The 22,912-nt window shown below is 41.2% G+C and overlaps 1 protein-coding gene across 3 annotated transcripts; it reads right to left on the bottom strand.

The window, feature by feature from the left end:
- Positions 1 to 332: 332 nt before the first annotated feature.
- LOC119779590 (adhesion G protein-coupled receptor B1-like) lies at positions 333 to 19,502 on the bottom strand. Of its 3 annotated transcripts, none has more exons than XM_038279263.1 (32): positions 18,967 to 19,502; positions 15,639 to 16,516; positions 14,749 to 14,898; positions 14,554 to 14,652; positions 14,305 to 14,466; positions 13,963 to 14,127; positions 12,818 to 12,982; positions 12,556 to 12,720; positions 12,354 to 12,455; positions 12,160 to 12,266; positions 11,880 to 12,074; positions 11,711 to 11,779; positions 10,649 to 10,757; positions 10,208 to 10,351; positions 10,047 to 10,116; positions 9,830 to 9,932; positions 9,374 to 9,417; positions 7,980 to 8,106; positions 5,523 to 5,626; positions 5,323 to 5,425; positions 5,071 to 5,221; positions 4,893 to 4,962; positions 4,733 to 4,799; positions 4,536 to 4,621; positions 4,247 to 4,418; positions 4,021 to 4,116; positions 3,870 to 3,909; positions 3,134 to 3,750; positions 3,001 to 3,036; positions 2,766 to 2,870; positions 2,500 to 2,550; positions 333 to 2,288 (listed from the first exon to the last, which is right to left on the bottom strand). In XM_038279263.1, the coding sequence occupies exons 2-32, from the start codon at positions 16,336 to 16,338 to the stop codon at positions 2,091 to 2,093; spliced, it is 4,572 nt and encodes a 1,523-aa protein (XP_038135191.1). In that variant the 5' UTR covers positions 16,339 to 16,516; positions 18,967 to 19,502; the 3' UTR covers positions 333 to 2,090. The 3 variants fall into 3 exon arrangements, with proteins under 3 accessions (XP_038135191.1, XP_038135192.1, XP_038135193.1); XM_038279264.1 differs by having other exon boundaries at positions 3,870 to 3,906; XM_038279265.1 differs by lacking the exon at positions 2,500 to 2,550.
- Between the last annotated feature and the right edge of the window lie 3,410 nt (positions 19,503 to 22,912).

The following is a 22,912-nucleotide window of genomic DNA, read 5'->3' as shown; positions in this document are numbered from 1 at the left end:
AAAGGCCTTACTCTTCTCATGGAGGTTGTCAATAGCTGTATCCTAAAGAGATAAATCACTGTTGATCTCAATTAATTTTGTAATCCTTTAATAACATTTCTATTTTAAAAGGTTAGCTAAAAAAAGTAGTCAGTAGCTGCTTTCATCGTAAGTATTTAAACACTTAAATAGCTTAAATGTGTCATCCTATCTGTCCAAAATACATATGTGTAACTTCTGATTTTAAATTACATAAACTACTTTTAAGTCAGTCTAAATTGGCATTTGAACTCTGGATTAAGGCCTTAATCAGATGTGATGAATCAATAATAAAAGAGAGCAAAAGATTCAGATTATTTGTTATAGATTTTTTTTATTAGAAATAATTCACATTCATTTTTGTGCTGTGAAAACTGTACATTTACACTGGTTAAAACAGAAATCTTGACAAAAAAATACTCAACATAACTAAAGTTGGGTTTTAGGCAGGACAAGAAAAACTGTAAAAAAAGAAACAGACATTAGGGATTGGCTGGTAGAACATACAGTCGAGTTATAGTAACACACTGTTACAGAAGACATGAGGTTATATTACCCACTGCTTTACAGCTGAGAGCAATAACAATTATCCTGAAGAACAGTTAGGAGATAATCAGAGGCTCATTCAATCTATATTATCATTTTTTAAAATATAGAGCAATGATTAACTTTCACACAGAGAACTCCAAATATGGAGTATTGTGCAAACAAATCTCTAGTGAATAAATTCCTAATACAATATTTTCATAAAGCATCTATTTGCTCTGTAAATATATATGGAAGATGGTATAAAAATTTTGAAATATCGGTAGGAAAAAACTCTGCCTAGATCATAATATCAGTCATTGCTTGAGCATCAAGCGCCCATCATATTGCACTGTTACACACTGATGGCTGAAAACACAAAATGTGTTAAAGTCTCTGCTCAGTCCAAGAGTCCTGCAAGGCTGAGAAACAAAAGCGGGCGATGATGAAAGGGCCTTCAAGTTCCGCATGTACGACATGGAAGAGCCTGCATCTTTGTGCCAGTTATCCATCCAGCAATTCCCAAGAGTGCACTGCTCTTTCCACGTGAGAGTCTGTGTTCGTCCTGGTGCTGGTGTTTTGGTTCCGAAGCAGAATACTTTAGAAACCAGGAAATTCAACCAACCAGGGCTTCCATCACCACTCAATATGTTTGTCCCAATGCAGTCCGTCTGGGCTCACAACACATTATGGATGCATTCAATTCTGGTTTCTTTTCTACTTTAGATACTATTAATCAATAGTAATGACTTAAAGGGGGAATAAAGTAAAAGAGGGAAATCACACTGGAAATAATGCAAAATAGTAATGACAAACACTGCAAGAAGCACTAACAAGATGATTAAACTTGCCTTCTAGTTTCACAGAAATGTTTCAGTCTCAGCAAAGAGTCTCATTTTCTGCTTGATATTGTTGGATTCTGGTGCTAACAAGCTCATAATGAGGAAAAAAGAAACACTGCACCAAAACAAAATAAATTGTGTGCCCATTTACCAAAGTCCAACATATTGGAGTATGAAATCCCTTTTTTTTCTTCTTTTGCCTTTGTCTCATTTTGGAAGAGAGTTCTGGCTGTGTCTCCCGAGAAGCAGGGAGGACACGCACCGTTTTTTTTTTATTTCAATGTTAATTGATTTTTCACTCCAAAGTTGATTTGAAGGAAAAAAAAGAGAAGCACAGACATGTCAAGCATATCTTCTAAAACCCCGGATAGTGGGGGTCCAGGAAAACTCCGGAGGGAAGCGTCTATGGAGCCACAGACAGTCCCAGTCCGTGGACGCCACTGATCGCTCCGCTTACCCCTTCTTTGAGCTCTGGTGAGAGTCCACACTGAGAAGCTACATTAAACATTCCCGTTTCCGCCACCCCAACACTCCATCCCTTCTTCCTTCCAGCTCTGGCTGAGGGTTTGAAGACAATGATTCTGCAAGCTACTTCTTCCCTTTTTTTGGTTGCTCTACCTTCATCCATGAAAGGATTCCATCCCAAAACCAAAAAAGGTGACTGAGGTGAAACAAGGCGGCTTCGCTAGGCCCCCCTACTCCATCTCAGACCTCTGTTTGCAGGTCAATAATGTCCTGCCCCACCAGAGGGATGGTGGTGCTTGTCTTCTCCCACTCTACAGAGTGAATCTCCAGAGGTGAGGCGGCGAGAGGCTCCATGTCTTTGCGTACCCATGCAGGGGGCGACTGAGGTATCCCCCGGACCGCTTCCCACGACCTGTCCATCTGAGCCTGCTGTTTGTCCTGTTAAGGCAGAAAAGGAGGAGCGTTTAGAACTGGTGTCACTTCACTATAGAATAGCAATTCAGTTATATCATTTGAAAAAGTGAAATGAGCTTCTAATGATGGAAAGTCAGAGAAATAACTCCTTCTTTGAGGCTTTGAACTATAGGAAGTTGTGTCTCATGTACGGGGAAGACATTTAGAGAGTGTGAGGTTGTATATAAACACTCACGCTGTGGTTTGTTTTGTCACTTCCTCCAGAAGACACACTCCATCTCACAGACTGTAAGAAGGAAGAAAATACATCCTTATTCAAATGACCTCCAGGTAACAACAACATTAGTTCAAGACACCATGTTGCACCTCAATTTAAAGGTCATTTTTCTTTCAATTATCTTTGTTTTTAGGTATTATTGCCTCTTGTTTTAACTATGTGTCCATTATTTCTTGAAAATGACTGTGGAAGTAGATGATGAGCATAATAGGACGAAGTCTTACCTTGCTATCAGATGCAGGAGACTCCCTGTCTTTCTCAGTGTGATGCATTTTCCTGTTCAGGTCCTGGAACATGTTCTGATGGCGCTTCTTGGTGTGCATGATTTTCTAGAGAGGCAGAAAAAACGTTTACAATATTAGCAGTGTATACAACATGTATGTCTGCACATTTTGGGAAAAGGTTTTTAAACTTATAATTAGTACTTTTATTGACAATTAAAAAAATAAATATATTTACCTCAAAGTCCAGCTCTGCATAACGGGATTTCTGTCGCTACAAAGTAACAGTAGAGAAAGATTGGAGTTTAGACTTCGAAACATGTTAAACATTTTTAGAAAATGAATAAAGCGGTAACCTCATTTCCTCCTACCTCCAAGGAGCTCATTGACAGAGTGGAGATGGTCTCGCTCTTTGACATCATTGAGTTCATGGACTCAAAGGTGTTCTCCAAGCTGCTGTGGGTGATGTGTGACTCGCTGGACATGTTGTGGATGTTCTGGATTGGCGAGTCCCTCTCTGAGTATGACACGCTGACCTGGTCAGCTGGGATTGAGCCGATCCCGAAGGCAGCCTGGGGCTCTGCAAAGGGTCCACCAAGGTGCATAAGCCTGGCCTGTGGCAGCTGGTCTACGCTGATGTTATACTTTGTGGGGTCGTCTTTGGGTTTGGCCCTCAGAGTGGATGTGGTGTTGGGCATGAGGACATATCCGCTGACATCAGAGATGCTACCCTCGGCCTGAGCAAGAACAAGGTCCGCATCCAGTTGCTTAAAGAGCTCCCCCTCGCAGACATAGACGGGGTTACCGCAGGAGGGGTCCACTCCTCCGGCCAGGCGGCTTTTCTCTCTCTTCAGGGTGAGAGTGTGACTGGCGTACTCGGGAACAGCCTGCATGTGGCTGCCCTTGGATGGTAGGGTGTGGAAGTTGGAGCCCATTGGGAGTGGCATCTGAGGAGGGGGCATCTTTTCTTCAGAAGAGCTCTTCATTCCTTTAAGGAAAAAAAGAATAGAAGATTTATTGATAGGAAACAATGCCTTAAATGAAAATTAAATCAATATATTTTCGAACTTTAGATTCAAGCAAGGGTGTTTTAAGTGCTGGCCTTACCTTGTCTGTTTGAGTCTCCATCTTTTTCATTATCAGACTGCTGATAAAAGGAAAAAAACACTATTAGTGCTTTATGCATGCAGATATTCATTTAGGAATACATTTCAAAAGCACTCAAGATATTAAAAAGGCAATCGGCCAAATTATTCACCATGTGCTGAGGGTGGCCATTGTGATGAGAACTTCCAGAGTCTCCATTCCCATCATCTTTGCGATCAACTACTCTGCACTTTACAGCCTCCTGAACCTAATGGAGACACCGAATATTCAAGAAATTGTTAAAAACATTCATGATACCTGATAAAAAAAGCAAAAATACAGACTTTCATTTTTTATCTTCATTCCTTTTAAGTTGTTTTGTATTATTGCCTTCTTACCTCTCTACGCAGGATGCAGTGCACCATGACAATGATGAAACCCTCCAGAGAGTCGAAAACAGCAAAGAGGATCTGGAAAAGAGCGGAGCGCCGGTCAGTGATGGCCAAGACGGCTGACATCCAGGTGAGGGCAAGGAGAGGGAGAACCACACAGGAGCTCCACAGTGATGCCCTGCAGAGGGAAGAGAAGAGAACAAATGATTGGATTAGTGCTTTGGACTCTCATACTTATTTGCATGCTTCAGTAGATTAATGAAAATTGTTGTATGATTAGCATGATGAGACCTACCCAGCTCTCTCCTTCAGTTTCACATCAGTGATCCCATCCTTGGATACGAGCTTGTTGAAGACTAGAATACCGATGACCATATTCACCTGTTAGGGAAAAAAGCATGTATCAGTAAGTATATGCATTGATAGGTAAAGGATTTAAGATACAGCATGTGAAATCTCTAGAACTTGGGGATCAAAGTTTAGAACACGTACCAAAACAACAGCAGCAGCGGGTCCAACGAAAGAGTAAAGGAGTCCACCTTCAAGGGACAGCCAGCAGCTAAAAAAGGGAAAGAAAAACGTTATTAATCATTGTTTCTGTCAAATAGAAGGAAGAATAAAAATAAGAAGTAAGAATAGACTATGAGCTTACTAGTTGACAGTGCCATATCCCTTAGCTTTAGTGAAGCCCACAGACACAGCTACCACCAGAGCAGGAAGTCCTGCAAATAAACAAAATATGCATTTCAATTAGAGCAGGATAAAGAATAAAGGAAAACTTCTACGGGAGTGACAAGAAATGCAATGCATAAAAAGACATGTCCTCGTACCCCAGCCCAAGCACAGGAAGCGCTTGCGGATGATGCGGTTGCGCAGACGACCAGTGACAGCCATGTAGGACTGCCAAGCTTCTGTCAAGACCCAGCAGAAAGAGGAGAGGAAAAAGAAGTGGAGCAGGGCAGCTACAAGAGTGCATACGACCTGTGGGGACAAGTGTGAATCAGAGAGAGAGAGGTACAGTGAGAAATCTGAGTCTGAGAGATAATGAAGATGGCGTGGATCCGATTTGGGGCACAGCTTACCTTGTTGCGAGCCTGGGTTTGTCCAACAAGAATGAGGGCGTTTGAGCATATAATGGAGAGGCAGAAGTTGATGAGGATAACGGAACGCTCTGAGCGAATGTACCTGAAGGTAAAAGATATAAAACAAGTTTAGGGGTTGGATGATATATCACAACATATCCTCTAAAATTTTAAGCTGGTTTGCTAGTATGCGTACTTACTTCCAAACAGAGACATAAATGATGATGAGGAGCAGCAGGGTAAGGGAAGAGACCCCACAGCCGACGATGAGGGTAACAGACGGGAGGTTTGCCTTGTCCATGATCTGTAGAGGGGAAGACAAGAGCAAAAACATACCTGTTAGCAGTGATTACTAACACACATAAGCAGTCATGCACCAGGCAAACCAGTTTTGCTCACACACACACTGGACAGAAGAGAAAGCCTCTGGTTGAGCACTATCTGGAAGAGCAGACGGCTCCCTCAAGGCAAACAGATGAATGGCAAAATCAGGCCGCGGCTCAGGCAAGGTGACCCCAAGGTGAATGTGTGTAAAAGAAGGAGGGCTGAACTAACAAATGGTTCGCTTTGCCTTTAGTGGGGGAGCAAGTTCAAATACGTTGCTGTTGTGTGGTTCCTGTTCGGCATGTTCTCAATATTGTGATGCCAATTTGCAGATTCTCTTTTACACCTGGGAGGCTGCAGGAGAACAGGTGGACCATTATCACATGTACGTTAATGTGCTACCGCCAGCCCCTTCTGATCTCTAAAAGCAACTTAGCACCCATTGTTGCTGCCAACAGCGCTGACCATTGTGTGCTGCAACATGGCTGCTGGCGCCAAGCTTATGTTAGATAAGACAGAGGTAGGGGTTGTTTTACCGCCTGTCTAACTTGCGGCACATGTCAGCGGGTCACTCCTGGATGCACAAATCTCAGCTTCACAAAGCCCCCCTGGCTGATAATTGCTGGTCCCCCCCGCTCATCTATCTCACACTTACTCTCCAGGCTTTTGATGAGGCTTCCAGCTACTCTCACACCTCTAATCCAGTTGTCATCACCTCAAAGAGTGAGCAGGATGAGAATTATTAAGGCTCCCTCCTTGTTGTAGTGTTGTCATTATAGTACTATTAATGTTCTAAGAGAGCAAAAAGAGGGGAAACCTCTGACATGTTTTTAAGAGGTAAGAAACTGAATATCCTTCAACAAAGAAGACATAAATTAAATAAACTTTAGCTTTGGTAACATTAGTACCAGTTGGGAAGAATTTAAAACTGGATGATTTTCCCTATACTGGCAGGGAATCTGGGGTGTAATACAGTTAAGACACTGTGTCCTATTTCCTTTCCTCTCTCTATCTGGGTCGAATCTTGCTCCCTCAGCTAAGTGAGCTCCAGACAGCCAGTTGGACCTACATATGAAGCATGTCCTTGACTGGATCGTGTGCTCTCATTTTGAGAAAGGTGCTAAAAGACCACCACTCTTTAAAACTTTATATCAGGAGCGGTCAAGAGCATCTGCAGCAATAAGTAATATATTGAGTGCTTTTGTGTGGATATTTTCGTTTCAAGAAAATGAAATAAGAGCTAACTAACACCCTGCAACATCTGGCTGTTTTCTTTCAAAGCTCACGCCCTCATTTTTCCCTTTTCTACCCCTCAAATCTCTCTGGTGTTCTTCGTGGAAGAAGCTGTTATTAAATATGTCCACAGCTCACATCAAAGGAAGAAAAGATGAAAAGGCATGATGTGGTGGAGGTTATGCTGGGAGGTGGGGGGGGAGTGCATTGCCATCCATGCATGACCAGACGTCTGTCTCTCATTGGTCTGCATCTCTGGCATTTTAAATCTTGCTGCTGAGACCAACGGAGAAGGAGAAGTCTAAGCAGGAGGAGGGTGGGGGTGCATGTGATTGAAAATTCATAGATATTGGCTTAGGGATTGATTGGCTGTGCTGCCTTTCTTTTAATTATTTGTATTTCTACGCTGGTGGGGATGTTGAGAGGAGGGGGGGTGCTGTTTAGCAGCAACTCAAGTCAAATCTGAGATGTAAACAAGTTGGAGAGTAAAAGAACACAAATAATGCAACAAATGCAGTATTAGATTGCATGTTATCTGCAAACCATGCAAAAAACAAAGCGGTGGGATTAAAAATATGTATATTAATTAGATTTTCCAATAACAATTTCTCATTTCTTGACAGGTTTCAACGTCCAATATAACAATTGTATAGAAGCTGCACAATCTAGATTGATTTTGCGCATGGAATAAAGCCATGCATAATGGTTACTCTTTAAGTACGCATGCAATGGATATTTGTTTTCTTTTTATATGATGACTTTTGGCTTCTGTGCTGATTACAGACTGATTACTGTAATCGCAATTTAAATATTTTTCTATAAAAAATAAATGTTTTTTTTTTCTAGTAGAAAATAAAACCGCAACATGTTGCTCAATTATCCCTTTTTTCAGTGGAGAAACGCGCAGGTTGTCTGAGCCGCGGCACCTGTACGGAGACAAAGGAGCGCTGCTGCAAAGCCCCTCACTGGCAAACAACAAGTCCCTATTCATTCTGCACCACATTCACACTGCGGGAGACATTTAGCATGCACATCGTGTGATGGAGAGGGGAAATAGGGAGAAAAAATAAGCTGTTCTAGGGAACAGAGAGGAGACTTACCGAGTCGAAGTTGACGCGCGCTAAAATGGCGAAGGTGGAGAGGCTGTCACACACGCATTTGGTTCTGTGTGAATGAACGGGCACCGCTCTGCAGCTCCGAGCAGACCAAGAGCCAAGGAGAGAGGAGCTGCACAAGAGAGAGGAGAGGGGGAGTTAGGAGAGATCTGACAAATCTCTGATCTCAACGTTTTTTATTTAGAATGTATTTTTAAATCAATATGAAATGGGGAAATATAGAAAAAAAAAGGATTGATAAGAATAAACAAAATTTTAACAAGCTGATTTTTTTGTGGCCCATTAACATTTAATTAAAATGCCGCCAACATTTGACTTCTAATAGAAAGAAAAGATGTGTTCTTGTCACTTGAGATACAAAAATGCATTTTAGGATACATGTGCATGTGATTAATTGAAATTTGCATAATGATTAATAGAGGCACAATTCATGACTATTATCCAATGTTTTCTCATTATAATCAACTACAGTATTCACTTCTTGTTGAACCAGGAACAAAGTGTCCCATTATAAGAGGATAACATGCAGCATACATTGTTGGCATTTTTATTTGAGGGATTATACTATGCAACACTGAATGTATTTGTTTGTTGCAGGTCCAAATACAAGAAGAACCCCCAGCTTTTGATTGGTATCATATAGCCAGAAGGTTCAGGCTATGGTTGAAACATTGAGAAGCTTTTCTACAGTGGCATCTGAGCAAAGCTGCATTCTGCGTACCTGCTTTATTATCATTAAAATCTGTAGAGCTGTAGTAAAGCTGTTGTTAGCCAGGGCTCTACCCTGCCTGTGTTGGTGCATTAATCACATTTGCTGTTTAAACTGAATCTAATTTGACTAGAGGCATATGCCCCCCTCTAAAGGTTTATGAGGTAATTACATTTTCTTTCCTAATCTTGCATACCTCAGCTCTGGGTGTGTGGTAGTTGTGAATTTTAATTTCTCATTGTTCCTGCTGAAAATCTTTCCACACTGTAAGGGTCTATAACTGAAAAGTGAAATTAGATTTTAAGTTCAGAAAACTTTAAAGATTGAAATTGGCTGCAAACCAGCTGCTCTGAAAACCTTTATTTTGATTTCTTATTGTCTGACTACCTGTAACTGTGCCAGACAGTCGATTAAGTCTAAGGGTCAGCTTGCATGTGTTGCTGTTTTTCTTGGTACTCTTAGTCAATAGTGACTAACATGAGTAAGAGGTGGAATGACAATTTCTGTCTTTCAAATAGGTTTCAAATGGTGGCAGATTCTTGCCTGAAAGGAACCAGTCAAGCAGGGCAATTGTAACTCAAAAACGAAAAAGAAAACCATCTTTTTTACTTAGGAAAACAGATGAGAGAGATGATTGGATGCATGTTCAAAAACATCAGCTAACACTTACCTTTCGCTCTCATCCCATGACAGACATGTTTCATTCACAGTGTCCTGCAAGAAGAGGCAGATGGAGAAGGTTAGTGTGAGGAATCTCTCTGTAAAGAGGGAACCATGTAGGCTGGGGACACCTTGCTACAAATGTGTGAAATGCAACAGCTTGCTGGCAGCAACATGCTCACATGTTCTTTTTTTCCCCTCTCCCAATCCTTTTGATGCATTAACTAAACTAAAAACAGCCGCCTATCAGCTGCAGACTCTAATTATTGCGCATGATTTCTCATCATCAAGTGACCATTTGGTTGCTTCTGAAATGTTTTCCAGGTTTCAGCTGCCACAAGCTGATGCTAAAGTCTAAGTGTTGCATCAAATGTCAGGAAAATGTCAGTCTCTCTGTGCACTTTGCTGCACAAACACCCACAGGGAGGCTGATGTTTTTCCATTAGGCTGATCATTAGGGACTCACATTGTACAGGTGGGGGAACTCGATCTCGACAGGGGTGGACAGGAGAGTCGGGTCGGGTTTAACAATCACAGTTACCACCTTGGAGTTGAGCAGGGTGGTGTTACTGTAAGGGAAGAGCATATTTCACTGTCAAAGCTTGATCTCAGATGTGTAAGACAGGGAAATAAAAATGTAGTGAGATGGAGTGTTAATATAAGTTATAAAACAGTAAAGTTACCTCTGGAAGGACATAATTGAAGCAAGGTTTCTGTAGAGGACAATGCCAGTCACAAAGGCATCATTGCCGTCTGAAAATGAAGCAAAATTCCATTCAGTCTAAAATATGAACCTAACATGCAGTTTTTTTAACACTAATTTATTTCATTTATATGTTCTTACCAGTTGATTTGAGTGACAAAGCATCACGGGCCACAGAGATCTTCTCCTCAGAGTTCCTAACCCAATCCAGCATCCCTCTCCAGCCCTTTACTGGGAAGGTGAAGTTAGAGCTTGTGGATGTTGGCCGTTTGTGGATACTCAGCACTAAAGGGAGAAAATAATTTAATTCAAAGGGTTAATTATGAGTAGGTACCCTCATAATATTTTAAGTTCTTAAATCGAAAGAATGTAATCTTCTCTGCTCTGTGCATTTGTAATTAGTTTTACAGAATCTCTCAGATTCGTAAATTTTTGTCAAATCTGCTCCTATTTCCAAATTTAACATTTTGCAGATTGCAGCTGAAGGACTTGATTGTCTATCAAATTGATAAAAAGCATCTGGAGTGAGGATTTTCCCTTATAACGAAGGACAAATTATTCAAACTGCGAAACGAGGCTCACCTAAATTCTCTGTGACCTCATAAATGTCCTGAAAGCCGCTCATTTGTGTGCCGATCATGTTCACAAAGTCCTCGACAAGGCGAAGGAACCCCTTGATGTTGGCACCCATCTACAAGTGAGAGAAGATGGGAAAAAAAAGAACATTCAGAAATAGCAGAATATGAATCTTTTTTATTTTCTTAGTTAAGCATGGCCACACTTTAGTGATTATTTATGGATGCACAGGTTCCAGCCAGTACATATTTTCTCAGAGCGCTCAGCAGCTGACTGAAAAGAGAGGAAAAAACGCACAATTCTTGCTGCTATGCAACCACAGAACTTCCGCATGGCCATAAATGGGGAGGCTGTTGATTCATACTCTGTATTTTTTTTCTGTCCTGTCTCTTTTTCTCTCAGTGAAAAGGGAGGGCCACCTGACTTGCGTGTCTCTGACGCAGAAGAACAGCGACGTGGGCGCGAGGTGTGTGCTTTTGCATGTCGTGTTCTGTCTCTGTTTCTATACAGCAGTAGCTGTCAGTATGTGGGATGGCATGGAGATGCGCAGATTGCAGAGTGGGAGTAGTGATTTTCCCTGATTCAGAGAGAGAGACAGTAGCCGCGGTAACTGGACCTCCTGGTCTCAGATCAGTTTGTCCATGAAAGTGTGTGTCTATTACAACTTCTTTTTTGGGGGGAGGTGGGTCTTTCTTGGGAAACTTGCAGGAACATTACAAGCGTCATGGAACTGCGGAGGAGGTTTGACAACAGTTGGTCAAACGTGACAAAGTTCTGTTCGAGCTAATATGAGTTTAACAAATATGATGACTAAATGTCTGCACATTTCATTTAGAGCTTTTTTTTTGGCAACTTCTGTTTAAACTTAATGGTTTGGGTGAATACATTATTATTTTATTAGAGATGTAGTCTATGTTCCCTTATTTTCATGTACTCTCTTGCTAGTATTTTCTTGGTTCCCTTCTTCACACACTCATCCCATTTAGGTAACCTTAGCAAAATAGACTTATCTTTTTTCCCCCTTTGCTCTTATAAATCCACACACAGTCACACCTTCTTATCACTCACCAGTTGTGCCTCTTCCCATTTGTCACGATGTTCCTCCTTCAAAAGGTTGCTGATGGTCTGGACGTAGTTCTGCAAATACAAAAGTAGAGGTGTGAGAAGGCAACAAGTCCATCTTGATTAGAAATTATTTATTTTCTTTTTATTAACTTTAAGTTTAAGGATCTCGTACCTCAACATCAGCATTGCTCAGCCTCAGCCTTGTTCCTTTGTACACCTCTGTGGTGTTCTTCAGGATTTCCATGATAGCCAAAAGGTCACCGCTGTACTTGGCTTTTTCATCAGACGAGAATCTCAAGCGGGAAATCACCTCAGCGACACCATCGACACTTTGTCCTATCTGTGCTTTGGAGATGTAGTCCCTTGACTGTGGAGAGTAATAAGGATTTATATCTTTTTTTTTTACACACCAATCAATGAATCTTTAGCACTTTAATCGTGAGGAGGCCTACCAGCATCTGAATATTTTCATAGTTTTTGGAAACACATTGGATGTAGGTGGGGTTCTCCCAAGAAGCAAGACCCACAGCGTCGAGGGTGCAGCGACGCAGAATCAGACCTGTTAATAAAATGAAAAATCCTTGGTTTAGTTTTAATGTAGCTAGGGAATAAATATGAAAAGTATGCAACCAGATTTTTAAAGTACCAGAGGCATCAACAGGGCAGGAAACAGCAGCAACATCTCCAGCAGGGGTTTTCTTCCAAACAATGTCTCCGGTGTTCTGCTCAGGACAGATCTCATGGGGCTCTAAAACATTAAAACAAAGGTGTTTGCATGATAACTTTTCTGTTTGCTTTTGGATTGAAAAAAAAAGATTTTATTTATTGATTGAGCTGGAGACACTAACCAGGGCATCTCTTCTCATTGCAGCGCTTCTGCTCTCTGGTTTCACCGGGGCAAGGTTCTCCTCCGAAGAAAGGCCCCTCACAGACCCTTTGTCTCTGCTGGATGCCTCCACCACAGGTCTTGCTGCAGCTTCCCCATAAGCTCCATGGATGCCAGGTTCCATTAACTGCAGACATTAAGATATTACACATTTAAGTATCATTTTTTCTTCCCTGATAAATAAAAAGCAAAACTTGGATCTAGGATTTATTTTAATAACAAACCAGGGCATTCTTTCAGGAAGCAGTTTGCTGTCTCTTTCCAGCCACCATGGCATTCTGAGCCACCATAAGATGGTCCGTTGCACTCCCTGGTTCTCTGCATTGTGCCATTGGAGCAAGAGGCAGAGCAGGTAGTCCAGGCGGACCAATCATTCCAGGATCCGTCCACTAGAGGGAAGCAGAGGAGTGTGTACAGAGTTATGCGCATAGCAGGGACAAGACAGACCCTCTGGGCTCAACAGACATCATGACAAACTCACTGGCAATATTAACAGCTAACATGACCTAATTACTCTGAGCTTAATCTCAACAGAAAGACAGATCAAAGTTAACAGCATTTCAACTGTCAAGTTCAAACTCTGACCTGCAATTTTAAAGCTTAATAATTCTAGCCAGTTTATGGATGCAATTATGATTTTGTGCTTGTAATACAATTCAGGGACATATAATAAAAAGAATACTAATTGAATGATGAAATTGGAAAACTTAGACTGGCAGACTGGCAATTTAAGCCTTGAAAGAGGGCTCACATAGAAATAATAATTGCAAATGAAATGTGTTTCTACTGCAAAAATCAATTTGTAAATAACATTCCTATTACATCCACTAATCAAATGGCACTAATCTTAAACCAAATTTCCTGTGAGGTAAAAAAAACAAAAAACTAAATTATCTTGAAGTAATGACTCAGTTTTCTTAAACAGAGACTCCTGTTGGTAATAAGGTGTAATTACAATGAAAATCTATTTTGCATGTTTGTCTAAAAGAAAACAGTGCTGCAGTAACTTCAGTGATAAAACTTTTGTGCACATGAGTAGGCGCTGCGATAGAATAGTGACTTCTAAGGGCCGAATGACCATGATGGAGGAGTGAGTCACAGGCAGCTGTTATGAGGCCACTGACTAACATCCACAGACGCTTTTATTCTGGTGACTCAGATGAAATTGCAACCTGCCACTGCAGTTTTGGTGATGCTGCTACAATTAGGTGACTTAATTAGGCTCTCATAACTGAATAAGTCAGATGAAGGGTTAATCATCACATCCTGAGCTTGTTACCCTGGAATTTTAACAAAACGATCTGGGCTCTAAAGGAAATATTTAGACTTTTTTCCCCCCCGAAGTCATAGTAAAAGATATGCTATTCACCTGGGCAGACAGCAATGTTGCAGAACTTGGTTTGTCTTGTGGGGCCACGGCAAGTCTGTCCTCCATTCTTGGGCTGTTTGCAGGTGCGAGTACGGTCACGGTAACCGCGGCCACATGTGGAGGAGCACAGGCTCCAGGGGGTCCACTCATACCAAGTACCATCCACTGCAAACAAGTGAAGAAAATGCAGAAAATAGTTTAGACTCTAAGAGACTCTTGACAACTTTCTGAGAGCTCCTCTTTTTTATAATGCTTACTGGGGAACTTGTTAGTTAAGGCTTAAATGTTCTTCCTTGTCAAGGTAGCTTTCTCTCATGCTCATGTTAGGATTCATACACTCACCAGGACAGGCAACTGTGCTGTTGCATGGTCGGTTCTCACGCAGGGATCCGGTGCACTGGGTGGTGAAGGAAGAAGTGGCACAGAGGCGGGAGCGGCTCTGCCAGCCCTCTCCGCAAGTGACTGAACATGCACTCCATGAGGTCCACTCATCTGTCTTTGCATCTGTTATGAGATTAACACCTAAGGTTAGAGGGTTGTGTTGCTCTACTTTAGTCATCTATTTGTGGGAGGACCTTTTTGTCAACTCACCAGTCTGAGTTGCAACAACTCCTGGGTGGGACTCATCAATGTTGTCTCTTTTCAGTCCAATAATGGCACGAAGTCCTTGGCTCCTGTTCCTCTCTTTGCCTATGAGAGGAAAAAAAAACAAAAAGAAGAATTATAGATTTACAGCCCAAACACCTGCATCAGTGTTTCTGATTTAATGACAAGATTATAGCTTACTAATGCACGAATTAATGTTGCAGGCACGGCCTTCCTCCACTGTTCCCTCACAAACTCCATCTTGTGGCTGGCAGGTTCGGCTGCGCACCTGGACTCCGCCGCCACACTCCTGGCTGCAGACGGACCAGTGGCCCCAACCTGCCCAGCTCGCTGTAGGGAGGAATAGAAAAAAGGGAAAGAAATGTTTAGAAGAGTTGGGAATTGTTGAGCGAAAAAATACAGCCAATGAAACCGTGTTACTACCTTTGTGTAAAAGTACCATTCAGTTTTCTTACTTTATGTTTAAGAGCAGGAAGTGAGTAATATTTTCTTTATGTGTGGAAAATGAGCAAGGACTTTTCTTTGTGTGCAGAACTGTGCACTCTATTGGATAGACATTTAATTTAAAAATGCAACTGATTGCTTTTATCCACTTGGCGGGAACCTGGTCGGGATGGTGTGAGAGTGCATGTTGCTATGGTTACAGCAAGTGCAGCTCTTCGATTTCTGCTGCCAGCCGACTGTGAGGTCTTTGTGTTCCTCTCCAGGCGGACAGACAAACAGGCTCTCTGTGCATGTCTCGGTGCAAAACTGAGCAATGTGTGAGGTGCAGGAGGTGATGTTACTTAACTCTAAAGAAGCAATGGCAAAAAACCTAACAGCTTTAATTTAATTCTCATTATTTTATAGGGTTTCAGAGCAGGAACTCTGACTTAGCAGACATGGATCATTACCCCAGCAGCTCTTTAGGCACTCCTCAATTGATGGGTAATCACAGCCTATGGAGTTGTTTAGTTTTGAAGAACTTGCCCTTTGCTTTGGTAAATCAGTTTGTTTGTGCGACATATTGTTTTTTTTTTGTTTTTTTTTTTCTTTATTCTTTTTACGTTTATAAGACAAACCACACTTACTTGTAATCTCAGCATCCTGTACGTTGTCTTTGGGAACAGTGGTGCATTTTTCAACATAGACACCGCCCCTGTAGCAACTTCCTGGCTTCCTTTTTGGGGCCTCCCAGCATTGGCAGGGGGTGTTCATGATGCCACAGGGATAATCGTGGGTACTGCTGTTCAGGCATTTCTCCAACCACTGGCACAACATCTGGCAGGCAGGCATGCTTGGGTTCCTCTTCCCCACGACAAGAAACTCAGCTTTAAACTCGCTAACACCATGCTCTTCTCCAACGACTGCTACGGCATTCCTTGGGGCCATCTTGCGGATCTGCAGGAACTGCTTGCTTGACTCCAGGTAGGTGACTGTAGTGGAAGCGTCGCACAACCGAACTACCTCGTCGAAGCTCTCCATACCCAGGTAGGTGCGAGAGGTCTCGATGAAGGAGTCAAACTGGAAGGTTCTGATCTGGCGGGGCACACAGGATTCGGTGGGTTTGGTAATTTTCATATAGACATTGTAGCGACGTGGATCAGGGTTCTGCAGGGTCCAGGAACATGGAGCGGAGGGCAGGGTGGTCGTGGAGGAGAACACACCAAAGAAGCGGCTCTGCTCCAAAGTGGCACAGGTTGCAGAGGCCGGTCCTGAGGGAGTGCAGCAGGTCAAACCGAAAAGCAGGATAAGGGCCAGACAAGGGCCGGTAAGAGCTGACCACGCCATTGGGTCGGCTTAAGTTGAGGATGATGTTGGTGAAATCTGCGTTTTAACTTTGTTGTTTCTTGGATTTCTTTGTTGCAAGTTACTGCACTTGATACAGATCTCTTGATTGTCTTCGCAAACCCCTCTGAAGATTAGTTTGTTTTAATGCATCAGACTATTTGTTATCTCAGAAAGGGATCTGTTGAAAAAAAACATAGAAAACTTGGTTAGTGTACTTTCTGATTGAAAGCTATTAGTATGCATTGCAGAATACAATGCATTTTAATTAAACCTATTGTTAAGCTGATATTTATGCAGCAGGAGTTGTTGTCTGATCTGTATCGCAGTGTTTCAGGCTACGCTGAATGATCTGAAATGCCCTGTTCTTTGGAAAAGAATTGCTGTGGCAGAGCAATTACAGTCCTTCACAGCAAGCTGGTATCTCCAAGCTCTTGCTCTTTCCTCCCACACACCTAACTGTGTGCGTCAGTCTGACGTCCATACACGCTTCGCCACTGGCGACTGCAGACGCTTAGTTCTGCCGTTATTTGTGAAATTCACTCCCTTTGATAAGTGGTAAACAGGCAAAAAAAATGTTCTGCAGCCATGGTGAGGGGTGGTAAAATACCCTGCACAGGCATCTCACAAAGTGCACCAGCAATGTTTCCAGCATTACTTTGCAGAGCATTAAGTGAAATGATGTTATTTAACATATGTTATGTACAAAATGGTGAATGCATTTAAAGAAAACATGTTTAATGCATGCATTTTCTGTCATCTTGCAGAATGAATGTGTGCACACAGTTGCTCTGCAGGGTCAATTTCTAAATCGCAGCATTACTAAAGTAAAGCAGGATAAAAGAAAGATAGCTCACAAAAGCTGTTGCTCAGCAACACGTTTTACATGCAGTTGGAGCTGGTTTTGTGCTTTATCATGTTTACCAGTTAAGACTTAATAATTTAGTTCGTCATTTTCATTATGATATATTTTCTGCATATCATGCATCAGAAATTGTATTATTAATGACAAATTAATATGTAATTCTAAGTCTGTAGCAGAAACCTGTATTTAAATGTGGGGCTCATCATATAGATGAAGGCAATGTAACATCAGCACAACAAAAGCAAATGTAATGACTGTGAGAAGCACCTGCACTTCTCAAGTGAAGTACTCATAATTACAACGATCACATCTCTCCCACCATCGATGCCTCTCTCCCTCCTCACCCCTTCTCTGTTTGTCTAATTTCTGTGAGCGATGCAGCAGAGACCTCTGTCTTGTGTCAGCCTCTTTCTCTCCCCCCGCCCTTTTGAACAACGGAAGCACCATGAATGGGCATCTGATGAGAACGAGTTTGAAAAGAAAAGTCCAGCTGTGGCGGGAGAACTCTCCCTCCCCTCCCCAACTATTTTCACCCTCCCTAAACCTATCTGCCCCTTTCTATTGCTTGTCCATTTGCTGTCGTCAACAACAAATTTTGTGCATAACTGGCTGTTTAAAAAAAACAGGGAGTTTGTTGTTATGGAGACAGCTTATTTTGTGCAGGATAGTGTGAAAAACCTCCACATTTGCCATCTGTGAAATTCTTTCTGTTCATCCTGACATGGGCATGTTTTAGAAGTTGGAATGGATAGCTAAAAGGATAAATGACTTTATAAGAATAAAGAATGTCCAGGCACTTGCTTGGATCTGTCATATTTGCTGTCAGAGATAAACTGGTAAACAGAAGTCTGTAAGCTTGGAGAGCCAGAAAGCAGTGAAATAACAGGTGAAACATTTCAGCCTGATTTCTCCTAGTCAAACTATCAATATACCTTCAAAGTCGATATAAGTTATTTTCTAGAATTCTGCTTTAAGTGTCAATGTGTCTTACTTTCTGTATTGATTGTTCATTTGATGTGATTTGATAGAATATTGCAGAAAGAATAACAATGTCTGGATAAAGCTCAACTTCTTTTGGAGATAGAAAATTTACAGACTTGCACACCTTAATAAGTTCTAACTTATAAAAACTAAATTTCTTCTTTGTTCTGGCAGTTGCAGGTAAATGTGCACCAGACTTTACAGGACATAAAACATTTTCAACAAAGGCAAATAAATCATTGCGTATAGCAGACAGAACATCGACTTGTATGTTTGAAGCAGACTTCTGTACCTAAACTGCTTTGTTGCATTGATATGAATGGAGCTAAATAAATTAACAATCCAGATTACTCATAAGGCTATTCCTTTAAGCTGCAGAAGTAGTATTGTTGCATTATCAATAATCCGTATCAGCCTTTTGCAGCCACACATAAATCTTTCAGAATAATTCAAGCATTAAAGGCAAACTAGAAAGTTCTATGAAGCAGCCTATTGTCTCGGTATAACTTTCTCCATCCACCCTTGTCTACACAAAGACAATCCCAATGCTCATATAGTCTCGGTATAAGTTTTAAACTATTTTAAACTATTTGTAACATAGATGAATACAAAAGCTTGCACATTCAACATAAGCGGAATAGACAGTTTCCCAGTTTCAGGACCACGGACAGCGACACAGAAGTTTTAAACTCATCTGCAGCAGATTGTCATCACACATTCTCCCATCAGAACTTCACCAGGAACAAATCACATTCAGACACATCCATTTTCCACTTGTTTCTTACCTCGAAAACTCTTCTTTGAAGCCTTTTCAGCGGCTCTCTAACCGCTCCGGTCCAGGCGTCTTGGATCGGATCTGGTAGCAGCTGCTGAGTTCGTCTCTCGGGAAAAAAAAAGTCTGACTAGACCTCAAAGACTTCAGATCTGCGTTCCTGGCCAAAAACTTTCGCAGTTGTTTGAAGACCGCCGAAAGGATGCGCCAGGTACAAACCCCTCGAACCCCAGAGCGGGGATCGATCCCAAGTTTCAGTGCAGTCCACTCTCACAAGCAAAGAAATTTTAAAGCGACTCTAACCAAACTCCAAAGAGTTTACTACCAACTTTGTTTAGTTGCTATAGCCTATTCACAGGAAAGGAAACGGCGTATAGCGAAGGGACAAATTGGTTTTCGTCGGAGCTCCAGCAGAAAGTCCGTTCTCGTTTGTCTTTGTTTCTCTCTAAGCTCCAGAATAAAAAATGTTGGTACTTCTACTCCCGGCTTCGGAGTCTTCTTGCTTGTGGTCTTTGCACTGCAAGTGGGTCCAGTCTCAGTGTAGCTTGTGGCCTCCACTCGGAGCTATATATCCCACCCCGCCCCTCCCATGGCTTGAAATTGGAGTCAGTGCGTGGATGGAGTAGCGAGCTGAATGAGACAGCATCACAGCAGAGGGAGGGGAGGGGGGAGGGCAGTGTGTGGCCAGTATGCGGAGGAGACGCGGCTATGTGTGCGAGCGCGTGCGCACGCGTGCGCGTGGAAGTGTGAGAGAGGGAGTGTGTCAGCGCAAGGAGGAGGGAGGGAGCTGAACCTAGAGAGGGAGGGAGGAGGGATCTCTGCAGGGAGACAAACGATAATGAAGAGCAAACTACGCAGATATGAACGCACAGCCAAAGGTACCGGAAAGAGGTTCATCGGAATAGGTGTGCAGGCAGCAGGGGACGCAATGAGGAGAGATCAATTGTTTTACAGATGAAAGGCAATGCGACATATCTGAATGTCATCATAAACATTTGCGCGAAGATATATGATATGTTTGTGTTTTAGAGTTCAAAAACATACATTCATGATCTTTTGACATTAAAGTTGTATACCCTCATTAGAGACGTGGAAATGCCAATACACACTCATCATGTTTCTGTTCATCCAGAACATACCTAGAGAGATACGTCAACCAATTAAAAGTTGAGGCGAGCTTCAGTTGAAAGTGCTACAGTCCAATAAACAGAGATATTTATTAATCAATTAAAAATGCAATAAATACGCATGCATTTGATATCAAATATATACAAAATTAAACTTTTGTGTAAATCTATCAATTAAAAGATGGATTCTCAGTTTGTTTATGCACTGTAACTGTTGTATAAATGCCAAACTATTGATAAAAAAGTATTACTAATTTATTTGATAATTCTAACTTAATAATTTTTGTAAATACTTTGCATATGTAGAAGTGTCACGCAAAAAAAAAAAAATAGAAAATATAGTTTAATAATATCTAAATAAACATAAGTACATAAAATGTAATAATTAATTATGTAAAATAATCAAAATATTGTAGTAATGCTTCAATTATTTACAAACATCACAAGAATTGCATCTTTATTAGTTTCATTTGGACTAATCTATTAATTACTAGCACTTTTATACAATTTTTATTTCAGTTTTTAAAATAATTATATATATATATGTATATTTACATGACAAGACATGACATGATGTAATTTATTTTATTATTGGCAGTCAAAACCTTGCAGACCATGATTTGATGCAAGCCTGTCTGGCCCACACTCGTTTTTTCCTTCCTAAAACACACACTTACACACACACCAAGGCTTGTGCACACAGGAACAAGCACTCCTCCCTTGTTGCCTTTCTGGTCTCTCTCTCTCTCTCTCCCCGGTATGGTGGGCGGATCTGGGTAGTTCTCGAAGTGTGAAAGGGATAACCTGACGTGGGTGTCTGCCTGTGTAATGTTGGCTTCATTCCTCTAGCTCAAGCTCCACGTGTGAAATTGAAATTATAATGAGAAAAAAAAAAAAAAAAGTCAGTCCAAGCCAAGAAGCATGCATGAGTCAGGGAGTGTAAAACATGGACAGCAATAAAGCAGTGATTATAAATCCTGTCCTTTTGTCAACAGTTTACTCAAAAAATGTAGGAGTGAGGAGTCACTTTTATGGGGAAATCATCATATATGCTACTTTAAAACTACACATGAAAAACATGTAATTTCCTTTTTGATCCACAATAAATCAGTGGGAGAGTTTGATCCAGTGTCTTGTAGTAATTCAGTCGTTAGAAGTTATCAGACTACATTTTTTAATCAAAACATGTGGGCAAGGCATTGTGCCAAAACAAGACTTTTTGTCATTGAGCAAAAGGTACGCCCCATACCATGCTTTGACTGAGAATTATAAAATTTGGTAGATGTGTGTAACCCATCAAAACCTACAAAAAAGTTTATTGTCAAAAAAAGTCTCAAAAAAGTCTCTTTAGTAACTCTAAAGAGACTCTAAAGAGACTCTTTTTACTTCTCATGATTTAATTCTAAAAACAAAGGTTTATACCAGATTCCTGTTAAATGCTTTTTTAACCAAACAGTCAACAAAATCTTTATTTGATGGAAAACCATGTAGTGCGGGGACATCAACATTTTTTCAAATTTTCTTAGCTATTATTTAACATGTTCACTACCAGCATCTTTTTACTTTTTATCATGGATTTGACAAAATACTCCATCACATTACACTAATTTAGTCAGCATGCAAGAATATGATAAACAACCTTTTAAATATAGATATTTTTAGAGACATTTAAAGGTTTGTAATAGCCCCTGTGGAAAGCTATTTTAAGTTAATCTTGCCCTGCACAGCACTCCTTGTGCTTTCCCTGTTTTATACAGCACTTTTTAACCAATTACTACTTGCTGTGTAACCCAGTAATCAATTAAACAACCAGCATGTTAGAAGCTGTGAATAGTTTGACCAAATGTTCTGCAGGTTCCGGCAGCCACACAGAGACCAGGAGAAATAATGACCTGTAATGATGGACTGTTGGTCTAAAGTGACAGAAAACACACAGTGGTAATTCCAGTGTAAAAACACTGTGCTGTCACAGAGTAACTACAAAAGCACACAGAAGGAGTGCTTGTTTACTGTTTACTGCTAAACTGACCTTACATAATGTTGTTTAACCTCCAGCTGCAGACAAGAGCTCCTAATCACCAATGAATATAACCGTATTGACTTGTGCTCATGCATGCAGCTAATGTGGGAGTAATTATTACACAAATGCACTGTCGTTCTGGTGCTGATATGTATACAAACCTTATAAGGCCTCATAGTTTGTGCCTGTGCTTATTTGCAAAGGAGGCGTGGGCCGCTGTGGGCATAGTTATATAAACAAATGCCCATATAAAACAGTATGATAAAAGAAACAGTTCGAGGAATCACTACTGAACCTGCAGGACCTCATGCCTCCGCACTTTTTTCTAGGACAGCCCTCTTGAAGCACAGGTATTTCGGAGGCACAGTGAAACACTCAGAGGCCAGAAAAGCCCCACGTATGGCCTACTCACAGGATGGAGTTTTCTCTCTAAAGTGGGTGTGCTTTCTCTTTACTACTGCTTTGATGTTGCTCTAAAAGTTGCAACATGAATAACTTGTGACAACCTTTAAGGACGGAGGAGGGATGTGATTTAGCACGTGTTCACTTATGGGTACCCCTTTAAATCAAACCCCAATAAGATTAAACAAATATCACTAAATGTAGATCTTTAGATATGGTCAGAGACTTTGCCTGACACTTTAGATAGTAGTTATGTTGTTATCTCAACTCTAGATGGAGCTGTTCTTAGATGGAGCTATCTGAGGCTGTGCTGGTACCATATTCATTTGAAAGTCATGTCAGGGGGAAAAATTATATCTTGATTTTAAGCTGCAGATGCCTCCCAAAATAAGAAAAGATATTTAGTTCCC

The sequence above is a fragment of the Cyprinodon tularosa genome, unplaced genomic scaffold (genome assembly GCF_016077235.1).
Source record: "Cyprinodon tularosa strain WSP-4 unplaced genomic scaffold, ASM1607723v1 ctg15, whole genome shotgun sequence".
Taxonomy (NCBI): Eukaryota; Metazoa; Chordata; class Actinopteri; order Cyprinodontiformes; family Cyprinodontidae; genus Cyprinodon; species Cyprinodon tularosa.
This window is presented reverse-complemented; position numbering and strand designations above follow the sequence as displayed.

Bases quoted from the DNA above. Each gene is read 5' to 3' on its own strand.
- LOC119779590 (XM_038279263.1), bottom strand. From the start codon at position 16,338: ATGGCGTGGTCAGCTCTTACCGGCCCTTGTCTGGCCCTTATCCTGCTT. The intron at 14,899-15,638 runs GTAAGTGTGGTT...TCCTCCCTACAG, and splicing joins ACAGGATGCTGAGATTACAA to CGAGCTGGGCAGGTTGGGGC. The intron at 2,871-3,000 runs GTAAATATATTT...CTGCCTCTCTAG, and splicing joins ATGCAGAGCTGGACTTTGAG to AAAATCATGCACACCAAGAA.